The 23,572-nt window shown below is 42.2% G+C and overlaps 1 protein-coding gene across 5 annotated transcripts in view; it reads right to left on the bottom strand.

Annotated features, from left to right (window-relative positions):
- Nucleotides 1-23,572, bottom strand: part of FAM53A (family with sequence similarity 53 member A) — a 195,883-nt gene that overhangs the window by 145,606 nt on the left and 26,705 nt on the right. For 3 of the 5 annotated variants that reach the window (XM_033951121.1, XM_033951111.1, XM_033951132.1), the window contains exon 2: nucleotides 6,469-6,736. The exons of the other annotated variants lie outside the window; for them this stretch is intronic. In XM_033951121.1, coding sequence (XP_033807012.1) covers nucleotides 6,469-6,585 — 117 coding nt within the window. In that variant the 5' untranslated portion in view covers nucleotides 6,586-6,736. The remainder of the gene's footprint in view (nucleotides 1-6,468; nucleotides 6,737-23,572) is intronic. 5 annotated transcript variants of the gene reach the window in all.

Here is a 23,572-nt window from a genome sequence, read left to right as displayed (position 1 = left end):
TCACGCACCACCCCCCCCCCTCTCCCCAGTACAGCAAGTGAACCTGTCCATTAGGTGCCAATGCAAAGATCACAAGTCCTCTGCAATTCCAAAGACCATATTTCCAACAAATCTAGGCTCAGGAGGCATAGAGAGAGCCTGAACTGGTAGGGGTGGCGGAGACAGAAGTCAGAGAAAGACTGGACTAAGGGAGAGATGCTGGAACCAACAGAGAGAAGGAGAGACAGATGCTAGACTACAAAAGGGGGGAGTGCAGGAGGAAAAGGAGAGAGAAGTTGGACACGAGAGAAAGTCGGAAGAGCTGCTGGCCCTGGAAGGAACATACGGATAGGGTCATATTGGACGCAAAAGGAGACGCTGGACATGCTGGATAGGGACACATAGAAAAAATGAATGCTGGACACATAGAAAGAAGAAATGTCAAAAGAACAGGAGCCCTGCAAACAGGAAAAAAAACAGAGAAAAGCAAGAGACACACACTTCAAGACTAGAGCAAGGAACAAAATATCCCCACTGCCTTGGGAGTTACAGTATTCTATAATAGTTGTGCATACTGTACTTTGTGGACCCCAGGTTTCAATCAGCCAAAGTTTTTGGACCTCAGCACAAATCGAGTAGCCCTGTTCTAGACTATTCTTGACGCACAGCCTTGGCAAGTCTTGCCCAATCTATACCAAGGCTTTTTGTAGTCCAAAGCCCAGTGTTGGGCCCTCACCCCCATATACACACTGCACTCATTTCACCTTTAGATAAAGTCCCTTATCTCAGGACCTGCTACATACAAACACCTTACACTTTTCAGCCAAACTGGTCATAACCAAAAACTTGTCATAACAATGAAAGATTAGGTGTATACCTTCGATAATCTTCTTTCGCTTAGTCCCTGTAGGATTCCATATGCTAGGTGTTCAATCCCAACCTGCAATACGGGAGTTGCAGAAATCCATAAACTTTTCCGAGAGCTAGCAAGCATATCCAGTTAAGTCCCAAAGCCAAGCAACACACCTGAATAAATCCATAACAAGGGGGTATGGGGGCAGATCCCCAGCAACATAAGTAATTCTTGAACTGGTTTGCTCTGCAAAATATTAATAAGCGATAAAAAGGCACAAAGGCAAAGCAGAAAAAACATCGAAGAACAATGTAAAACTAACCCGCTGTGTGCAACGAGCACCCCAAGAAAGGCCTTCAGTAATATGTTAACTCACAGAAAATGCTCCACAGGATCTGTCAACTGGCTGGAAAGCGTACAAGCCTGTAAGGAAAATCATCAAAGGAGGAAGAAGCAGGCTATTCCAAACAACTGAGTGTACACAGAGAGGGAGGGTCATATGGAATTCTACAGGGACTAACAGAAAAAAAGATTAGCAGTAATCTTCCATTCTCTTACGCTCCTTCTGGATTCCATACGCTTGGTGACGTACCAAAGCAATGGTAACATCTAGGGAGGGACAGAAGAGACTGCTCTCAACACCGAGGTTCCAAAAAGCGACATCAGAATGAGCCGCTACATCTACTCAGTAAAGCTGGGTAAGTATGAAGAGCTGCCCTGCAAAGTTTTTTAGGATGAATCGCACAAGACTCCTCCCACAATGCAGTCACACTTCCAGTCAAGTAGGTATTAAGCTGTGGGATCTCCATGGGCACCAGCTCCCTATTGAGAAGATATCGATGAAGAGGGAGCTGGAGTCTCTCACCTCACAGAAGATGGGCGAGATCCGCATACCATGGGTGCCCAAGCCAGTCTGAAGCTACTAGAATCACCAGGCCGGGATGTGTTGCTATCCGGTGGAAAACCCAACCAACCACAGGTCACGAAGGGAAAATCATACAGGAGCTTGTGAACCAGCCTGGCTAAACCAAGGCATCTGGCTCTAGCTTCCTCGCTGTTCGTCGACCGAAAAAGCACCCAGCCTTAGTGTTATCTTCCAAAGCCAACAATTCCCTCTGGGGCTGGCCCCAGCTCTGTACGATCAGACAATGCTTCCTGCGAGGAATCATGCTCCTGGGTCCAGGAACTGTTGGCCGAGGAAGTCTCCCTGAACATCGTAGACTTCGGCCACATGAGCTGCCGAGAAAGACAGAAGATGTGCTTCCACCCAGTGGAATGCAGATGATCTTTCTGACCCAAGAGCGAGAGCACTAGAGCTCTCTCGTGATATATGTACACCGCCATTGTGGCGTCGTAGGAGAAACTTGCACCGCTGTTCCTTTCAGAAGGGGCTGGTGAGCGAGTAATGCCAGCCGAATTGCCCAAAGCTCCAGATGTTTGGTCAACCAACATTTTGGACCAGGAGTCTATTGCCCCTAAATGGAGCAGGCCCCGAAGTGAGCCCACAATCCAATAGGCTAGCATCTGTCCTAAGAGTCATCCACTCTGAAATCCAAAGAAGCCAGCCCTGGCAGACAGCCTCTCCATGAAGTCACCAGCTCAAGTTGCTGCTAGCTGGCACCGTCCAATCTTCTGAGCCTTTCTGGTACGATGACTTATAAGGAGTATCCACTTAAGCTCCAATTCGTGTTCTCGAACAGGTTCCAGAATCCCAATGTCTAAGAGGCATTGGAGAATATTACGGACCCTAGACTCCGTTCCAGTCGACTTGCCGGAGTCCAGAAACCAAGCTGGAGGCGGGCAAAGGAAGACTAACTACCATCCGATGAAAGTAGAGTCCACTCCTGGCAAAACTGAGAAGTCAGCCTTCAAGATGAGGAAGCCATGTCCAATCCCTAGCATCATCGGGACTTTTTAGGCACAGCCACTGCACAGGAACCTGAGGACGCCTGGAACTGGAACATGGGCATAGCTCTGGGAATGTCTCTGTAAGGAAAAACCTACGTATCCCTGATGATAACTGCAGGAGAAACGATGAGTACTACGACCCCCCTCCTGACATCCAGCGAAACTTATTCACAGGGAGCGACTTAGGGTGGTGCTCAGCAACACCTGTGTAGAGGTCATCCAGACAGGAAGCTGGTCCTTGAAAAGACATCCATTTAAGGTGATCCTTGAGGCAGCATTCCCAATCCAAAGACGGATCCAAAGAGTCCGGCGCACAGACGCTGCACCAGCAGAGAATGTACTAAGAACTCGAATGAGGTCATAAAGGGCATCTGGCACCTAATACACACCAATCATCACCAGCGGAGGACAGGCATGCACCTCCACAGAGGACGCATTACGCAGGGCAGAATGACAGGTACGTGCCATAAAGGAAGCAGCCATCACCGCTTGGCTATCTGAAGATGCTGCTAGAAAAGAATGTTTTGTAACATAATATCCACCCTGCAATCCTGAGAGTCCTTAAACCTCACCTCCCTATTTACTAGAGAGGGATGCCCACTGGATAACCTGCGCCATGGTGGAATCTACCTCAGGCTGTTCAAACCTGCCAAAAATTAGGATCTAGGGAAAGAGCTTTGTTCTGAAACCAGATCAAGGTGGTGTGGACTGAATGGAAAAAAGGACACAGGAAAGCAGTCCAAGACTGAAGCCTGAAAATGGAGCTCTTTCAGAACATCATCTGTAAAGAGGCAGACAAAAGCCTTCTTAAAAATCTGCAAAGAAGGGTCAGTACTCAAATCTGGACGCTCAGGGCGGCCGAGGAGACCAGTCTCAGCAAGGACATCCGCAGGATCCAAAATAAAGACATTGGCAGGAGGCAGAAGAGTTATAATATCTGCATGGCAACTACTGCAATAAAAATCTGACACAGCCAGATAAGAGGGCTCCTGAACAGGAAGCTTTGCCACAGATGCAACAGACCGAAAAAATACACCCACTCTGCAACCATGGCAGGGCTCTTTTAAGGTACAAGCACCACGCCAAAAGAGTCCTCAGACTCGGAATGCAGGCATTTTGCATCAGACTCCAGGACGGCCTCTGGGTGAGATTTTCTTCAGAAGGCACAGACACAGGCTGGCTCCCCAGCCCAAGATTATTTGGAGGAGGTGAAGTCCAAAGCTCCCACCCCCTCCCCCCAGTGTGCTAAAGCATGCAGTACACAATCACTGATCTAGCATCAATCCAGTGCAATCAATGTCCACATTCAACAGATTAGGGGCTGGGGAGTCCATCCCAAATGATTTTATATCAAATCGAGGGTTTTTGTGGCAGAAATAAAAGAAAAAAAAAAAAAAAAAAGATTGATTTTAAAATCCAAGATGGCCACCATAGTAACATAGTAAATGACGGCAGATAAAGACCTGAACTGTCCATCCAGTCTACCCATTAGTTATACCCATTAAAAATTGTCTTGTTCTTCATTCACCATCACGAATTTGCACCAATAACGGCAAAAGTAAACAAAGACCAAACATAGAAAATAGCAATTTGGTGTCTGGGGAGGTGAAGATCCTGAACTCTACTCTCAAAAACTGTGAAAAACAACTTTAAAATTGTTTTACAAGCCACCTCTGAAGTTACCATAGGGGATAATGGAGGTTTACTTCCAGTTATGCAGTGCCAGACTGTCAATAGCTTTAAACAACATTAGAATAGAGGAAAATGATTTTCTGCCTGAAAAACAGCTCCAACTAAACTTGAAACCTTCGGACTGTCAGCCAGCCAGACACAGACTATGACCCCCAGCCCTGTGGATCCTCATCCATGCGGTTGGGGGTGGGAAAGGCAGCCTGCACCTTGAAACCCAGATGGCTTTCACTCCAGATTCATACAGCCTGCACTTGAAGCCTGTGACAAGGTCACCGGCAAGCAGACTCCCAGGGGAAAGGACCTCGAGTCTAGAAAAGGTGGCACACAGCAGGATGGCTCCACAGATCCATCAGAGTTTCTCTGTGAAGCAGTAGTCCGGCACCGCAGGATTGTGTCCTTTCCTCCGACAGGGGACCTCTGGAAGAGGTCTCAATGCACTGAAGCCCCCGAGAAAACAAACTTTAAGCAAAAAAGAAGAAAAAGAAGCAGAGTAGAGTAAACGCAAGAGACTTCTGCACGGATTACTTGCAGAAATTGTTAACTGGATATGTTTGCTAGCTCTCAGGCTAAGGGGGTGGAGCACGTGCTCAGAAAAGTTTGTGGATTTCTGCAACTCCCAGATCGCGGGCCAGGATTGAACACCTAGTATATGGAATCTGGAAGGGATGTAACAGAATGTCTCCATTGCATGAAAAAAATAAAAAGTATGCTCTATTTCTTCCAGCAACAGCGAAAATGAGGACCATACCACCAAGCTGCTTGTTTATAACTACAATATGCCACATTGGGGTATTGCCTTGATACACGTGAAGCATTTAAAAACAGCCTATCCTTGCTCAGGACCCTCTCTAACTCTTTCACAAACGACCAGGCCCGATATTAAAGACAAGAGAGACCTTCCCAAACTGTGGGACACAACCTCAAATTGAGTTACAAAATCAATGTTTAGGGTCATGACCTGAGAATGCTAACAAACAAAACCTAACTGATCCATGCCTCCTTAAAAGTTTGTGCTATTATTAGGTCTGCATGGGAAGACGGCCATGTCAACTGCAAAACTGTAGGAGGGCTGGGTGGGAGCATGGATGAAATATAATCCTCTAGGCTAGGGACTGCATGCTTTTTGCAGCCATGATAATGGGGATGTGGCCACAGAAAGTTTAGTAAGAACTGTATCTTAGAGTGGGGTTTTCCTCAAATGATCAACTAGTCCTGTTCTATAACATACTGATACTTTCAGGGCTAATAATATTATTGGCCATTTCCTGTTAACTTTACACATGTGCTTACATTCCAGATTTTAAACCAAGAAAGAAGTCCCACCCTCACCAAACCACACCCCCACTCTTTCCGAACAGGTGACAGTTCAAGCATTGTCCTTCTCCCCTCAACAAAGCCACTTTTGATTTATTTTATATGACCTCATGTCATCAGCTACAGAGTATAGCACAGCAAAGATGTACAATCTTCCATGAAGCCTACCAAGATTTACTGCAAATAAGCCAGTGGCATAGCGAGGGTAAGAGGTGCCCAGCGCGATGGAACCCCCCCCTTACCTTCCTCTCCACCCCAAGCTCTCCTCTCTTCCCCCCCCCCCGCTCCTTCCACACCAACCCCCCATGCCCTCCTCTCCACCTCCCCGCCCCTTCCGCGCCACACTCGTGCCCTCCCTTCCCACCCCCCATACCTCTTAAAATCTTCACGAGCAGCTTCTCCAGCCTGCTGCGCGTGCTCACTTTCCCTCTGCCATCACTTCCTGCCCCTATGAACTGGAAGTGATTTCAGAGGGAGCCAGGCCGGCACGAGCAGCAGGTTAGAGTAGTTGCTCACGCTGGCGAAGATTTTAAAGAAGTTCAGGGGGCATGGAAGAGAGGGTGTGAGTGTGGTATGGGGGAGTGGAGAGGTGCCAGCACCCGGGGCAGTTCGCTCCCCCTCCCCCTTTACTACACCACTGAAATAAGCTAATCACCTAATTAAGGTATGGACCTTACTGTTGTGTCTTCCTGGCAGATGCTTAAACTTTGGTGTAGCCTTACCAGATTAATACTGTAAGCTTTGCATGTCAGGTCATCCAACCTCTGGTTCTCCAGTTTTTCTGTAATTAGTGTTACCATGGTAGTTGCCCCTTTCCTACTGCTCACACCGACAAGCATTGGAGTTCGTCTGTCCTCGCTCAGAATTCCTCAGCCATCTTGTGCTAGTTTGAACTCTTAAGTTTCCCCTTGGATTTTATGCCTCCATTTTCGATGATTCAACAGGTCGAATCCCAAAGACTCAGTTGATCTCATTCATGTCTACAAATCTCTGCAAAATTAACAAGAAGGAGCTGAGTAATATGACATCTTAATGTATTTTTGTACACCAAAATTGTTTAACACTGCTGCCCTTTCAACCACAAATTAAATCTGCAATACATTCTCAAACTGTGTTTTTCTTCTAAAACTTCAAGTTGAAGGGAACTAGATAAAGCTACAGCTTACATTCCAGCTTGAATCCACTCAATAAAATGGAGTTCAAAGAGCTTTAAAAATTAACTGTCAGTGCCTGTGGTCTGGGCACTACAATAATAATAATTTTTTAAAAACCCACTTGAAATCTATTGAAAGTTTCAAAAACAGCAGCTCTGCATCTAATATTAACCTTTGGAACTACTGCAAAGGAACACCTCAGCAATAAAGAAAACTCTTAGTACAATACTGTGTATGAAAAGAACTCATCTTGCAAACAAGACAGAAGAACTTGTTTGAAACTGTCTGAAAAGGGGGAAAAGGTAAAGAAAGGAACAGGGAAGACATTTTTATTTCTTCTTTAGCCGGCCCCACTTCAACCAAAGATTTTAAAGACTCTTAGGGGAAACTTACAAAGACCATACAATCAATTATTGCGTCTAACAGCAAACTACTAGAGGGACCAAAGAAACTGCTTCAAGATAAATAAATAAAAACAAGATTCTAAAAAGCCTTAAGTCTAAGTCTTTCCATAGCATCCTATTTAATCTCCCCACACACCACCCTCACTAATTACCTCTCAAGCATCTAAGGCACAAAAATCACATCCCTGTCTATACCCTTCAATATTCAGACCTGTATCAAACCAATTCCAACTACAACACACATCAATGAGATCTCATAAGCCTCTCTTTAAATAGAACCAAGAATAATAAAATTTTTTAAAATCTCATTGTTGAGTTTAATTTGTGGAAACAACTCGGGATTCTCTTGTTTTTTCTCCCAATTTATTTAACCACCAACAAACTCATTTCTGTATCAAACGAATATGAAAAACTGCATTTATCTAATTATTCTACTTTTTGGTCTCCTATTTGAAAATATACATGTTCTCTCTCAATATAAAGAATTCAAACATGAATAAAATTATGACCCACGTTCTCTTCACAAAAATTTAGCAAAATGGTCTCTGCAAGTGGATCCTTTTTGCTGGAAAAAATGTGGAGAAATGGTTTTTGGATAATATATGGTGGTATTGACCACAGTTGAAAATGTAAAGTAAATATTAAACTCAGGATTCTCTTTAAATGCTGAAGCCAACCAAAAAACTGTCCAAGACTACATGCTGTCAAGCTAATTAATTACCGTATATACTTGAATATAAGTCAATCTGAACATAAGTCGAGACCCCCATTTTTCTCCCCAAAAGGAGGAAAAATGGTTGACTCGAATATAAGTCGGGTGGCTTAATATTCAAGTGTCCTGCCCTGCCAGGTTCTGCACCCAGCCCCCTTCCCTCCCTGGCTGTGAATCAAACCCCCCTCCCTGCCAGACTCTGAACACTGTCCCACCTTCCTTCCCTGTACCCTCTTCCCCCTAAAAAGAGCCAACCTCATCAGTGATGTCACAATGGCTTGACTGTCCCGTATTCCCCTCTGCCCTCTAACCCAGCCAACAGATTAACCATTCCCCTTAACTTAAACCACCTAGTGGTAGGCCGGGACAGGAAGGATCCCTCCCATCTCCTGCTCCGGCCGACACTAATAATTACCACTCTCCCTCGTGTACCTATTCCCTGGTGATCCAGCGTGTATCCCGCGCCGAAATCCTGAAGATTGTAAAGGTAGCAGCCAGCAGCGCACCCAGGCCTGCATGCAGGAGTGAGCTATTTGTGCTCCCGGCCAGCCCAGTACTGCTCCTCGACAGGCTGCCGCAAGTTCTCATGGGATTTGTGGTTCTTGCAGCAGCCAATCAAGGAGCGGTGCCAGGGCCGGCCAGGAGCACGAAAAGCTCACTCCTGCATGCCGGCCTGGGTACAATCTTCAGGATTTCAGCGCGGGATACACGCTTGACCACCAGGAAACAGCTACATAAGGGAGGGAAGGAGGGAGGGTGGTAATTATTAGTGTCGGCTGGGGCAGAAGATGGAAGGGATCCCTCCTGTCCCGGCGTAAGGCAGGCCTGCAGGAAGTCCGGGAGGGTTTTGGGTGGTCACTGGGGGATAACCCGAATATAAACTGGGACCCCCATTTTTGGACCAATTTTTTGGCCCAAAAATCTCGGTTTATATTCGAGTATTTACGGTACATGCCAAACAAACCTCTGCCACCAACATATGCACTGACTGAACCTCACCAATGCAAGTTTCAAGTTTTATTAAAATTTGATATTCCGCTTATCATGCTTCTAAGCAGTTTACATATATAAAAATATAAAATGCCAACATTTGTAAACCATTATCCTAGTCTCATTCTCTGAATATCAATTATAAACACATATCAAAAAATGCACAGATGGTGGTAAAAATACCACTTGTCCAACTAATTTCAAAGTACAAGCCCTGGATAATTTTTTTTTAAGAGTTAGGGTTAGAAAATCAAATTGCATGGCTTACTCCTCAAACCTTTAGCAACAGTCTGAATGTTTATGCAGGCAGCCTAATGTCTCACCACATGCACGGCAAATACAGTCAAATGAAGGAAAATGTCTTCCTTTGTTCGATATTCACGAACATCAAGTTGGTGCAATTGCAAACCAGAAGAAACTGAGATATGTGGGTGTTCAGAAAATTCTCTGCAACAAGTTAAAATTCATTGCACTGCATAAAAATGGAATCAGACAAGAACAAATGGAATGGCTCCATTTCTCAACACAGCTGTGCACATTTAGCAAGTGGGAGTTTTCCCTTCATCTCACTCATCAGCATTCTCAAAGTTAGCTAATGGTCAAATCTAGGGTTATACAGTTCAATGTAAACCCACTGAGATTTCAAAGATCTCTCATATTATTACATAGGCTATCTACATAGTGGGTTAGAAATAAAATCCAATAATTTTGGCATTCTTCATATAGATGTGTTCCAAAGTATTATTAATATTTAATATTCAGATCTACCCCCTCAAAGACAAAAGCAAAGAAGAAGGTCATAAGTTAAAAACAAGTTATGTATTAGCACTTGGTGCAAAACAGAAAATGAGAAGTGAGATTTAATGCAATTATATATCACCAATAATATATCAAATTTTATTTTTTTTACACCAACTGTTAAGTATCAAAACAGCATAACTGTTGAAAGCTGTGTACTGAAATATATGTCTTGTCATTTCATGCAGAAATTGCACACACAGCACTTCTGCTTTTAGGCAATGAGGTGCAAGTATCTGTACTTAAACCTGCCCTTCCTATTATCTGCTTTCCCTTATACTCATTAAAATATAGAATGCCTCAGTTTATGACTCCCATACAGCCAAATACTGTTTCAAATTGAACTACTAACCCATACATGTTGAAATTCAAAATGGAAACTCCTCTTGGCTATCCTAAAAGAGCTGATGATACTACAAAACCAAAGAAAACACTAATGCAATTAAAACTCCCAGGATCCTCTGCCTTATCTTTAGGGCAACAAGACAGACTAGCAAAAAAAATCCAGTCTAAGGGCAGACCATCAGTACATGCCTCTAGTCCTCTCAAGTATACTATGAGGGGCATTTTCAATATGATGTCTAGTCTGATTTAGCACATTTTGCTGAAAATGTCCAAAGGTTAAGTTTTCTGAATCCAGAAAACATCTATCTTTATGTTTCAAAAACTGCCATTTTCTAGACATTTTTGTGCTCAGTCCATCTACCTTTTGGTCCAATTTTTGAAGAAATATGTTCTAGGGGAAAACATACACATCCCAGCAGAGTAGTGGGGCAGCCTAAGGGGCACTGCAGTAGACTTCATATATACAGTACATACAAGGTCCCAGGTAGACATCTCACCATAACTCCCTTATATTGTATGGTGAACCCTCTAGGAATAGTAGAAAGAGGAAAGGGATGGGACTTGTAAACTGCCTTTTTGTGGTTACACATTCAAAGCAGTTTACATATATACAGGTGTTTATTTTTATACTATACCCAACTGTACACCACTAGAGTAACCCATAAGCCTGAAGGTCTCACCTATATATAGGTACAATAGGTATTTTGTGATTTTTGGAGGGCTCAAACTTTCCACTACAATTGTACCGGTTAGAGTGGGATATGGGCCCGGATCCCCTGCTCCATAGTCCACTCCACCAACCACTAGGCTACTCCAGAGACTTGCTTACTGCCTGGTATGTATTGTCACTTTCAGCTTTTAGGGGGTGGGAGGGGATCAGTGAGCACTGGGGGAATAAAGGGTGGGGGGGTCATGCCTTTGTCCCTCCAGTGGGTACCTTTTTGGCACTTAATCGTTATTGAAATAGGTCCAGCCTAAAACAATCTATTTTTATGGTCAGATGCATCTTTTAGTGCGAAAAATACAGTAACTACATTTTAAAATGTTAAAATTAAATCAGTTGGGTTTAATGGAAACATTCAAGGTGGTGATATTTTTTTTTTTTTTCAAAATTAAGAACTAGAGATTTAACAGTAAGTTGTTTTAATTTACAACAGCCATGCAAAAGCTTGTACATTTTTCTATCAGCAAAAGTACTTATGAAAATCCTAAAAATCACATTAATACTCTGAAGTGTTGCTGCACTGTGAATACAGGCCTCAGATACAAGTAACATTTCTAAGTGCTCTAAAGAGTCTCTTTACTATAAGCAATCTCACAATCTAAGCCACTGTTCCACACACCAGGACAAAAATCTGATTTAAAAAGCCACATTTTAGCTAAATTAGATTTTTTTAAATGTTTTATAAAATCATATTTTAAATGTTCTTAAAACATTTTTGTTAAAAAAACAAACCTAGTGACCACAACTAACCTATACTAAAGTAACATAATTAAAAAGCGAGGAGCAATATAAATGACCTGATCAGCCCCTGTACATACAGGGGTAAACTGAATAAAAGGAGCCAAAATGTAAGTGCCGAGATGATGCACAATGCGTGCAAATTCCATAATGGCAGTTTCATGTGAAACTGCCGTTATAGAAAACTAGTGTACAACTTCACGGTTTCTCCCCTAAGGTTAGGCACAAGCACTTATGCCATGTAAAGGCTGCTGTGTTCGCACTCAACTAGTGGCAGTTAGGTGCATGACCTCTAGTATTCTATAACCTGCTTGAATAGCTCATAGTAATACCCCTGACCCTCCCATGGCCACGCCCCCTTGAAGCTGCATGTGACAGAAATTGCATGTGTAGCTTCTAGAATAGTGGCAAAGGTCAGTTGCACTCACAACTGTCAACTGGTACCAAATAAAGTCATTTTACTTTCCTTGGCTCAGATATAAGTAGTGCACTCAAAACTGTATCTTCGTTTGAGCCTATGTCTGGAAAGGTGAAAAACTGGCAAAAATTTCAAATCCAAAATATCACAATGACAATCCATGATTAAGCAACACAAGCAATGGCTCTCTCTGGAGTGTGGCACCTATCATGGTGAAATCAAACAAAAACAAAAAAAACGGAACAAAATATATTTTAAATGCCTTTAGACCAAGAAGGTGCTCAGATTCCTTGAGTGGAACGGAAATTCTCAAAGCAGAGGACAAACCCCTATAGAGACTTTCACCAAATCTATCACTGCACCAACTTCTAAGGTAGAAAGGTAATTAAAATGTAGACTATTGTGATGTAATTGTGTAAAAGTCCATAAATTATTTTAAATTTTTTTCTTTTTTTCTGTGTTCTTTTTATCCATATTTTGGTTATAAATAAAACAACCAAGTGCAAAAAGCGACTTAACTTAAGTGTCCATACAGCATAATCCGGCAAGGTGAGCCACATTTATGACACGTCTGTTTAAACTAGAAACATAGAAAGATGACGGCAGAAAAGGGCTATAGTCCATCAAGTCTGCCCACTCTACAGTCCCACCCCACTACTGGTAGTCAGGAAGTATTATGAATTTACTGTATATCAATTCATGTCAATCGGGAATTAAATTACTAATGGGGAAGATTCTTGACTTCTAAAAGTAAAACTGAAAAAAAAATATCTGCTTGTTTTAACTGCACTAACAATGGTACCAGAAAGTAACAGCTATATTTTAAGCATGAGAATTGAAATAGTAACTGCAGAAGTCCACCCATAAACATTGGCCAAGGAAAACAGGCAGACTGTAAAAAAAAAAAAAAAAAAAAAAAGGCATAATAGAAAAATATAATAAAATATTTCTAAATGGGGTATTTTATGGCTTGCAGCCAAAAGGTTTTTATTTTCCCTTGTACCGTTTCCTCAGATTTCAAAAGTCAATGGAGGGTTCAGAATCAAAATCTTATTAATCAAAAACTGCAGGAATGTGTTCTACTGATCACTCTGTATTTCACTTTCTATTCCTTCTGTCTCTTGACTTCTCTCCTTAACTCTTCTTTTTTTATCCCAGATCTGCTGCACCACCTCCCCCAAATTCTCTGCTGGCTATTGTATTTGCACTTTTAGATGTGAGGAAAGGGCTATTTTATCTCCCTAATTCTATAAAACTGGGGGCCTATTTTTGTATTCAATGTTTAGAATAAGGTTTGTTGTGCGCACAAATTAATTTAATAATTGGCTGTTAGTTTGGTGTTTACACCAGTTTAAGCCAATAAATGGCTGTTCCTAAGATCACAAGATCATCTGTGAGAAAAGTGGGACTTGAACCCTAGCTTTCCTGGTTTTCAGCCCATTCCATGCTAAGAGAACATTAATAAAATATGGTTACCCAAAGAAGGTGAGAATGAAGCCTCGTGGGGGGGGGGTATGGTGCTATAAGACTGTATCCAACTGAACTGAACCCCCTCCTTCCCTCCAAAAAAATATCTTTCCAGATGGGCATGGACCTTGAATGGTGAAATTTGGGTTTACTTGTTAAATTTCCCTTCCAGTTAGACCACTCCAGAGCAGAGGACTGGTTTTCAGTGAAACAATTACCAGTATAAGGACTAGTACATTCCTGGAACTTGTCAGCATACTACTGTCAAAGCTGAAAATGAATTTGCAAGTATACTTCAATATGAATAAATCAAACCAATGAAACTGAAAAAGACAAATCCCCATGGGCTCAGGATCCATGCCCTAAACCTAACAAGTGAGGGACATACCCTGCTAGACTTCTTGGGTGAGTCTTGGTCTTGTCTAGCAGGACTCAAAAGATAAGAAATTAGCAGGTAAACCCATATTTCAACTTCTTTATCATTCCTACCATGACATTCAGCCCAGTTTCCCGTTTCCAATAGCAGCCAATCCAAGTCATAGTATTAGCAGAAACCCAAACAGTAGCAACATTTTTCTTCTTTATCATCCTGCTAGACCAGTCCAAATGAGTGAAATGTATCTAATTTTTACTGTTCCTGCTGGGAAGAAGACAATGCCCCCTCAGGACAGTTCTTCTCAAAGGAGCAATCCTCCTTAGCCCAAACATCTAATCTAATCTAAGATTTGTGGATTGCTCTATGCCTATAAAGGATCAAGGCGATCCTTTACAAAGTTAAGAACCTGTGTAGTTCATGGGGAGCTTACAAAGAACAAAAGTAATCAGAAGACAATGAACATTCAATTAAGCAGTTAACCAGGGGTGCCCAACTCCGACCCTTGAAGGCCGTAATCCAGTCGTGTTTTAAGGATTTCCCCAGAGAATTTGCATGAGATCTATTTGACTACACTGCTTCCATTGTATGCATATTGATCTTATGAATATTCATTTGGGAAATCCTGAAAACCTGACCTAGTGAGGGCTGAAGTTGGACACCCCTGTGTTAAACAAAAAATTCAGATAATTCCACAGAGCTGGATAAAGCATACTTAGAATACAATACCATTTGCAAATTCAAGTTCAATTTATTTGATATACCACAAATATAAAACCAGGGTTAAGATCTAAGTGGTTTACAATATCGTAAAAATAAAGGAGGGGGGGAGAATACAGACCACACACAAATACAGACTCTGCAGTAGACAAATGTAAACTCTGCAGTCATTTACAAGAACATGAGGATAAGAAGATTACATTAAATTCTGGGGTGTAAGAAAAAGGAAGGATAAAACATGAGGTATGGGTTAAAAAAATAAAAAGATCACCTTTTTTTTTAATATCCGAGCTATCATATTACGAACTGAATGCCTGAGAAAAATAAGGTAAAAAATTATGTCCTACCTGTTAATTTTCTTTCCTTTAGACCAGGGGTGTCAAAGTCCCTCCTCAATGGCCGCAATCCAGTTGGGTTTTCAGAATTTCCCCAATGAATATGCATGAGATCTATTAGCATACAATGAAAGCTGTGCATGCAAATAGATCTCATGCATATTCATTGGGGAAATCCTGAAAACCCAACTGGATTGCGGCCCTCGAGGAGGGACTTTGACACCCCTGTTTTAGATGCAGCAGATGAATCCGGAGACTAGTGGGATAACACATCTACCAGCAGGTGGAGATAGAGAACCAACTTGCCGGTGTATATCTTGGATGTTATCCCTCCAGGCCAGTTAGTATCGCTCTTGCCCAAGCATCCAGAATAATGTAGTCTTACAACACCAAACTTCTTTTCCATAAGCAAAAAGACACCCTGATAACCAGGAAACCAACCTGTGAGAGAGAAGAAAAATCTACTTCGAAAACCCGATTGGGTGGGGCTCTGGATTCATCTGCTGCCTCTAAAGGAAAGAAAATTAACACGTAGGACATAATTTTACCTTCCTTAGCACCGGCAGCAGATGAATCCAGAGACTAGTGGGATGTAGCAAAGCAATCTAAAAACTGGGTGGGACAAACCTGACACTATTGAAATGACAGGAGCACTCAAAGATGTGCTCCCGCACTCTGCTACCACCAAGCGGAAAATCCCCGAAAAACAACTGCCCATGACGAATGAGCATGGAGAGCCTATGAACAATGCCTGCCCTCACCAACAGCAGAAGAAATAGTCTACAGACCCACCGAGGCCCCTAGAATCCGCCCGTACCCTCCTATTACCCAAAAAGGACAGAAAGAGAAATCCAAACTCCGAACCACAGAGAATCCAAAGAAAGCGCACATGCATCCACGCTCCCTAAGTAGAGCCCAGGAACCTCAATCCCCATCCTCTACTGAAAACTACAGGGGGGAAAAGGGGTTCTATTGACCTGAAAAGGCCCTATCACCTTAGCAGGCACAGAAGAGACTGAACCCCAAACTCCCCTCTCCTGGCCAGGAAAGAAAAAAAAGGAGCCATCCCCTTCTTGAAAGCCAAAACAGTCTCCCCGACGGAAGAGAAGAAAACCTAACCCTTCACCTCGTGAAATATCTCAAGAACCTACTGACATAACAGTCTGCAGGATCACCCCTCCACAAAGGAGGACAGCCCCCCTCCTCCCGTAACCAACTGGTGGAAGGAGTCAAAACACAATTAATGGGCAGACCTCAACGTCTGAGGAAGAACCAGCTGTGAGGAAGGCTTGGCAGGCCGACTGGACTGCCTCTGGGAAAACCTGGACTTGGCACTATAAGACGTGTCAAATGATGCCCTATATGTCGACCTCCCTGATCTATACCTCCCAGTATCCTGAAACCGTGGCCTATCGGATGATGACCGAGATGAACTCCTTGGCCTATTCTCCTGCAACCTCTGAGACATAGAGTCTCCAAAATCCTTAACTAACCTATCCAAGTCTTCCCCAAACCAAAAATGGCCCTTAAACAGAAGCTGCACTAGACACAATTTTGAGGCAGCATCTGCTGCCCAATGCCTAAGCCATAAGTGTCATAAGAACATAAGAACTTAAGAAGTTGCCTCCACTGGGTCAGACCGTAGGTCCATCTCGCCCAGCAGCCCACTAGGTCCTTGACCTGTGAAGTGAAATTTTGACCTTTACAATCTACCTCTACTTCTATAACCTACTTCTGCTTCTATCTGTATATTCTCAACCTTTATAATCTACCTCTACTTCTATAATCTACTTCTGCTTCTATCTGTATCCCTCAATCCCTTTATCCTTTAGGTACCTATCCAAACCTTCCTTAAACCCCTTTACTGTGCTCTCGCCTACTATAACCTCCGGAAGAGCATTCCATGCGTCCACCACCCTCTGGGTAAAAAAGAACTTCCTAGCATTGGTTCTAAACCTGTCCCCTTTCAATTTCTCTGAGTGACCCCTGGTGCTCGTGGTCCCTCGCAGTTCGAAGAATCTGTCCTTATCCACTTTCTCTATGCCCTTCAGGATCTTGAAGGTTTCTATCATGTCTCCTCTAAGTCTCTTCTTCTCCAGGGAGAACAGCCCCAGCATTTTCAACCTGTCGGCGTATGTAAAGTTTTCCATATCTCTTATCAGCTTAGTCGCTCTTCTCTGGACTCCTTCAAGTACTGCCATGTCTTTCTTGAGGTACGGCGACCAGTACTGGACACAGTACTCCAGGTGCGGGCGCACCATTGCACGATACAGCGGCATGATAACTTCCTTTGTCCTGGTAGTGATACCCTTTTTGATGATGCCCAGCATTCTGTTTGCTCTCTTTGAGGCTGTCGCACACTGCGCTGATGGTTTCAAAGTTGTGTCCACCATCACCCCCAGGTCTCTTTCAAGGTTGCTCGCCCCTAGCAATATTCCCCCCATTTTGTAGCTGAACATCGGGTTCTTTTTCCCTACGTGCATGACCTTGCATTTCTCTATGTTGAAACTCATTTGCCACTTTTTTGCCCACTCCTCCAGTCTTGTCAGGTCCCTTTGCAGGTCCTCACAATCCTCCATGGTTTTGACCCTGTTGCAGAGTTTGGTGTCATCAGCAAATTTAATGACCTCACATTTCGTCCCCGTCTCCAGGTCGTTGATAAACACGTTGAATAGGAGCGGTCCTAACACTGATCCCTGTGGAACTCCGCTCGTGACCCATTGCCACTCTGAGTAATGCCCTTTTACTTCAACCCTCTGTTTTCTGCCCGCCAGCCAGTGTCTAATCCATCGGTGGACATCCCCTTGCACCCCGTGATTCCACAGCTTCTTTAGCAGCCTTTCGTGGGGTACCTTGTCAAAGGCTTTTTGGAAGTCAAGATAGATACCACAGATAGGGACATCTGTTTTGCAGAAGCACGCACTATATCATATATCACTAGATATGCCAACCCAGACTCCACATCTGGAAAGTCTGAGGTTAAGGCCGCCCCGGACTCCACCAGGCCATTCATAATCTGTTGGACCCATTGAAGACAAGCTCAGGAAGCAATACAAGTTGGCACTTGGTCTCTGAGTAGTTGGATGCCACACTTCATTTGTATATACTTTTTCTAAGGTGCTGTTTGATCCGTCCTTCAATTACACCTTTCTCAATTTATTGAACAGCTTAAACAATTTTTGAGACCTCAGAACCACCACTCCTCCGTCCCACCAAGGTGTTTCAACAGGGAGATTCAAGTGGTGAAATCCTCACCGGTCTACTTGATTAGATATTCATTTAAATATTGTACAGTTCTTATCATTCTTTTGGTTTATGATTACTTATCTCATTAAGCAGCAACAGATTAGAGGTGGATGGCAGCGGTTTGGTGTGGATCCCTGACGAAACTTTGGTGAAACATGTCGGGTCCTACCGCTATTCCGCGTTAATGAGTAACTCACCATTATTGAGATAAGTAATCATAAACCAAAAGAATGATAAGAACTGTACAATATTTAATTGAATATCTAATCAAGTAGACCGGTGAAGATTTCACCACTTGAATCTCCCTGTTGAAACACCTTGGTGGGACGGAGGAGTGGTGGTTCTGAGGTCTCAAAAATTGTTTAAGCTGTTCAATAAATTGAGAAATGGGTAATTGAAGGACGGATTAAACAGCACCTTAGAAAAAGTATATATAAGCAGAGTATTGATATTCTAAGGAGACATTTGACCATTTTGTAGGAGTTTGAACAGACACTTCATTTATAAGCATGAATACTAGTGTGGCAGAAAACCCAAATCAGTGGATGGGAGGAAAATGTAGAGAACTTGAGATGGAAGTTCAAGTAGCACTGCGAGAGTTGGTTGATGGTTACCACACTAGCAGGCTTTTCACCCCTTGGACTCTTCTAGAATGGAGGAGGATTCTGGAGAAGAGATCGAGGAGGGGGAACTTGTGAATACTGTCGTGGTACCAGCTGAGCTGAGGATTAGCTGTGCTGGGTTGGTGGAACCTTTTAACCCTCACTTCAGATGCATAGGGGCTAGAAAATTGTATGGGGAATGGGAGGGAGGAAGGTTGCCAGGATTGGACAGAGCTTGTATGTTGGCTCGGATGAGCACTATCAAATAAAGCAGTGATCAGATTTTTATCACAATGGCTCTGACTTGTCTATAATTTTTTTTTTGGGGGGGGGGCATAAATGCCCGAGTTGCCTTTGTTAATGAACTGTTTTCAACCAATGATCTTTAGGTAAAAGATCATCAAACTATTTGAAAAGACAATTTTACCAGACCAACAAATACTTAAAGTTACAAACTCTTATTGTTAAGCAGTTACCGGTAGTCATAACTTTTTCAATGATTTGGTCATGTAATAAATTGCAAACTGTTTTGCTGGTTTTCTTTTAAATCATTTCAGTTTAGGTGGACTGGTGTGATATGGTTTCTAAATTATTTACTAATTCATGGTTTTTAAAATATTTCTTTAGAAAAATTTATTTATTTATTTTTTTCAGTTTATGTTGCTTTAACATCAGGATTTCATTGTCATTTCTGAAACCCAGTACCAGGTATGTACTAGAAAACCAGTGTGTGGTTATTAAAAAAAAAATCTATTTCATCAATGCAAGATTTAATATCTGAGGCATGCATTTTGAAACTTCATTTTTAAAATATACCCTGTTGCAAAACCAGCTACAGATGTTGAGTTCAGATTTGCTTTTGGTTTTTGGGCTACAAAAGAGAGTTGGCTTGAGATGCTTGCATCTGTTTTCTGCACTTTAAAGATAGATGATACAGCAGAACCATTTTGCAAGCACATGAAGACTATTAAAATACTCTCTTGTAGAAATTTTATTTGCTTTTTGGAAGCAGTATTTTAACTTTTATCCCTAATGTCTGTTGCCTACACCGGAAGAATCCAGGAATATTGCATTTCCCTAGGGCACTTGATTGCAGTTTGTAGTACAATGTAGTTTCATAACTTCATCTTGTCTCCAAATTACTACTAGCATTTATTATTTCTAAAGTACTACCAGACGCATTCAACGCTCTACGCTAAACACACAAGTGACTGTCCCTGCTTGGAATTGCAAAAGTATTTAGATACTGTGGGGCTCATAATCAAAAGAGAAAAACGTCCAAAAACCAGCCTAACTCGGCACATGGACGATCAACGAAAGATGTCCAAGTGCCGATAATCAAACCGGGTTTTGGACGTATTTCTAAACAACCTAGGCCTTCATAGTGCCACTGAACAACCATAGCTAAATGAGGCGTTTCAGGAGGAGTGTTGAGGGTGGGATTTGGGCGGGACATGGGCAGACTTAGACTTAGTCGTACTACATGTATAACCGAAAGTTATACAGCTCGTACTTCATGTATAACCGAAAGTTATACAGCACAGGATTAACAGAACTTAGATGTTATGACTTAGACCATTTAAAACAGGGGTGTCAAAGTCCCTCCTCGAGGGCCGTAATCCAGTCGGGTTTTCAGGATTTCCCCAATGAATATGCATTGAAAGCATAGCATGCACATAGATCTCATGCATATTCATTGGGGAAATCCTGAAAACCCGACTGGATTCCGGCCCTCGAGGACCGACTTTGACACCTGTGATTTAAAACATGGTCTAAGTCCCAAAACCCCATCTAAAATGACCATATAAGCACTGCAAACACATAATACAGACCCCCACACACTACCCCAGTGATCACCGACCCCCCCCCCCCATAAAAATATTAATCACAACTTGAAAATTGTGCCTCCAGAACATCATCACCTTGCAGCCTGGCATAGGAAAGCCTAGTCGTGCTGCACAGAAGCGTCTTAAACCATCTTGGGGGGGGGGGGGGTTAGGGACCCATGGAGAGGAGGACCCATGCCCATGAGCCCCTGTAATCACTGCATCGATATTGAAACATGTGCACTTCCCTATACACCCCCAAAACCCTTTTTTACTAGCATATAAGTGACTCCTGCAGCCATAAGGGCTATTGGGGTAGCAGATAAGTGGGTCTAGGGGATTCTGGAGGTGTAGTGGAAGCTGTAGTGAGATGAAGACATGGCACCCTTTTTGTGAAGTTCACAAAAAGTGCCCTGTAAGGTATCCCACTATTGGATCCGGATTTATTCAAATGATTCAAAGCTTGTATAGTTCCCCTTCTGCCAGATTATAGATTAATAATGCATTCTCTGAACATTTTTGTTTAAAGAGGGGAGTTAGACAAGGATGTCCCTTATGTCCTTTGCTTTTTGATATTGTTTTGGAACCCTTGTTGTTGGCCATTCAGCAGGCAAAGGAGATAAAGGAAATTCCATATGCAGGTCGACATTATAAAGTTTCAGCTTATGCAGATGATATTTTGCTTCATTTGAAAAATCCTAAATCAACCATCCCTCATTTACTGTAATAAATTGATCGTTTTGGTAAATTTTCTGGTTATAAGAAAAATTGGAGTAAATCAGAGGTTCTACCATTGAACGTAAATTGTGTAAAAGGTTTATTTGATCCATTCCCATTCCTTTGGAAGGAAGAGGGAATAAAATATTTGGGTATAATGATTCAAAAATCATTGGAAGATACAATAACAGTAAATGAAAAATCCCTATTGTTGAAGGTTAAAGAAATGTGTGAGCATTGGAATCCATTACATCATTCTTGGTGAGGGAGAATCCAAACCATCAAAATGATGATCTTGTCTGTAGTTTGTTACCAAATGAGTATGTTACCAGTTTATTTTAAGAGTTCTTTTTATAAAAAACTAAATGGGATTCTTACAAAATTCCTTTGGCTTGGTAAAACTTCTAGAATAGCTTTAATATCTTTGCAAAAATCTCAATCGGCGGGAGGAGTAAATTTTCCAAATTTTTACAGATATCATCAAGCTTTTGTTTTAAGTCAGGGTATGTATTGGATCCTTCCTGAACTCATGGATATTCTACCGGATTGGTTGATTCTGGAAAGTCATCTTATGGCCCCACTTCATCTCAAATATATTTTGTGACTAAATAATTACCCCAGGTGCATTAAACTAGAAACAGATAAATGAATATGCACACACGGGTATAATTAGCACCATACTCTTTATAACACTTAGAGCTCAGAGAACCGTTTGTTACTTATTAGACCGATGGGTAAGCATAATTTAGCCCACTACTGACTCGGCTCAAATTCTCAATCATAGCACTAGAGTTTATATGCTAAACCTTTTGATAAATGTCAAACTTTAAATCACTTATTTTGAATAACTTTAAATCTACAACTAGTTAAGTAAACAGACTCAGCTTTTAAGTGAAGGGGTTCAACGGGTTCGCCATGCTGCCTCAGAGAACCCGCATCAATACAAGCACAACTCTTCCCCCACCATGTCTGTATTAACTTAGTTGCTCTTTCTAAGACCACTTCATCTCAGCTATATATTAGAGTATCAAGCTTCTTATAATATATAAGGACAATATTATTTTTCACTCAACTTGGGTAACATTAAAATTTATAGATGTTTTAACTCCTATTCCACTACAGCAAACCAACTGTCAGTCCTAGGGTTGAACTCCAAGATACAAGTCTAAAATCCTCTGGAAACATTGGTTGCAGGCAGGCATTCGTACTCTAAATGATGTAATTCTGAATGGGAAATTTATTACAGTTATAACAATCATTTAGCATATCAAAGCCTCAAGGTTATAAATGGTTGCAGTTGAAGCAGGCCATTCAGAAGGGGTTCCCTGACTGTGCAACTTAAAAAATCAGTACAGCTTGTCTATGTTTCCTGACAGATTTTCAAGGGCATCAGGCTGCTAAGTGGTACAAATTAATATTTGAATATTTGGCGAAAAAACCTAAAACAAGTTTAAGAAACATTTGGAGTATAGAAACAAAGCAGCATATTTCTGCAATGGCCATGGATTTAGACTTGGAGAATGGGATGTACAGTGTCAGCATCTGAGTCAAACTTGGTTCTTTTTGTTATATAGAATTTTTTGGACACCTGTTTGTTTACAAAAGTTGGATAATTTAACATCTAATAGATGCGGGCATTGTCATCTTGATATAGGGACATTGGATCATCTTTTATTCTATTGTCCGTTGATCATAGAGGGGCATAGAGAGGGTGGATAGGGACAGATTCTTCAGGCTGAAGGGGACAACAGGTACGAGGGGGCATTCGGAGAAACTGAAGGGAGATAGGTTCAAAACGAATGCAAGAAAGTTTTTCTTCACCCAAAGGGTCGTGGATACTTGGAATGCGCTACCGGAGGAAGTGATCAGGCAGAGTACGGTACAAGGATTCAAACAGAGACTGGACGGATTCCTGAAGGATAAAGGGATCATGGGATATTGAGAAAGCTAACCAGAAAATAAGTATAGAAACCCAGGTCGTGCATGTGCAAGACCGGAGGGCTAGGAAGGGAAACCAAGGCGGCATGGGGGCCCCTTCTGGTGATTTAGACAGGTCGTGACCTGTTTGGGCCGCCGCGGGAGCGGACTGCTGGGCAGGATGGACCTGTGGTCTGACCCGGCGGAGGCACTGCTTATGTTCTTATGTTCTTATTTTTTGGAAATCAATTTGGGGCAAAATTAATAGGGTATTAGGTGTCTCTATTCCATTGTCTTATGGCATGGTTTTATTTGGCATAAAAAATAGATTTCTACACAC

This window comes from Geotrypetes seraphini, chromosome 1 (assembly GCF_902459505.1).
Source record: "Geotrypetes seraphini chromosome 1, aGeoSer1.1, whole genome shotgun sequence".
NCBI lineage: Eukaryota > Metazoa > Chordata > Amphibia > Gymnophiona > Dermophiidae > Geotrypetes > Geotrypetes seraphini.
The sequence above is the reverse complement of the archived record's forward strand: the minus strand, read 5'-3'. Positions and strand labels throughout refer to the sequence as shown.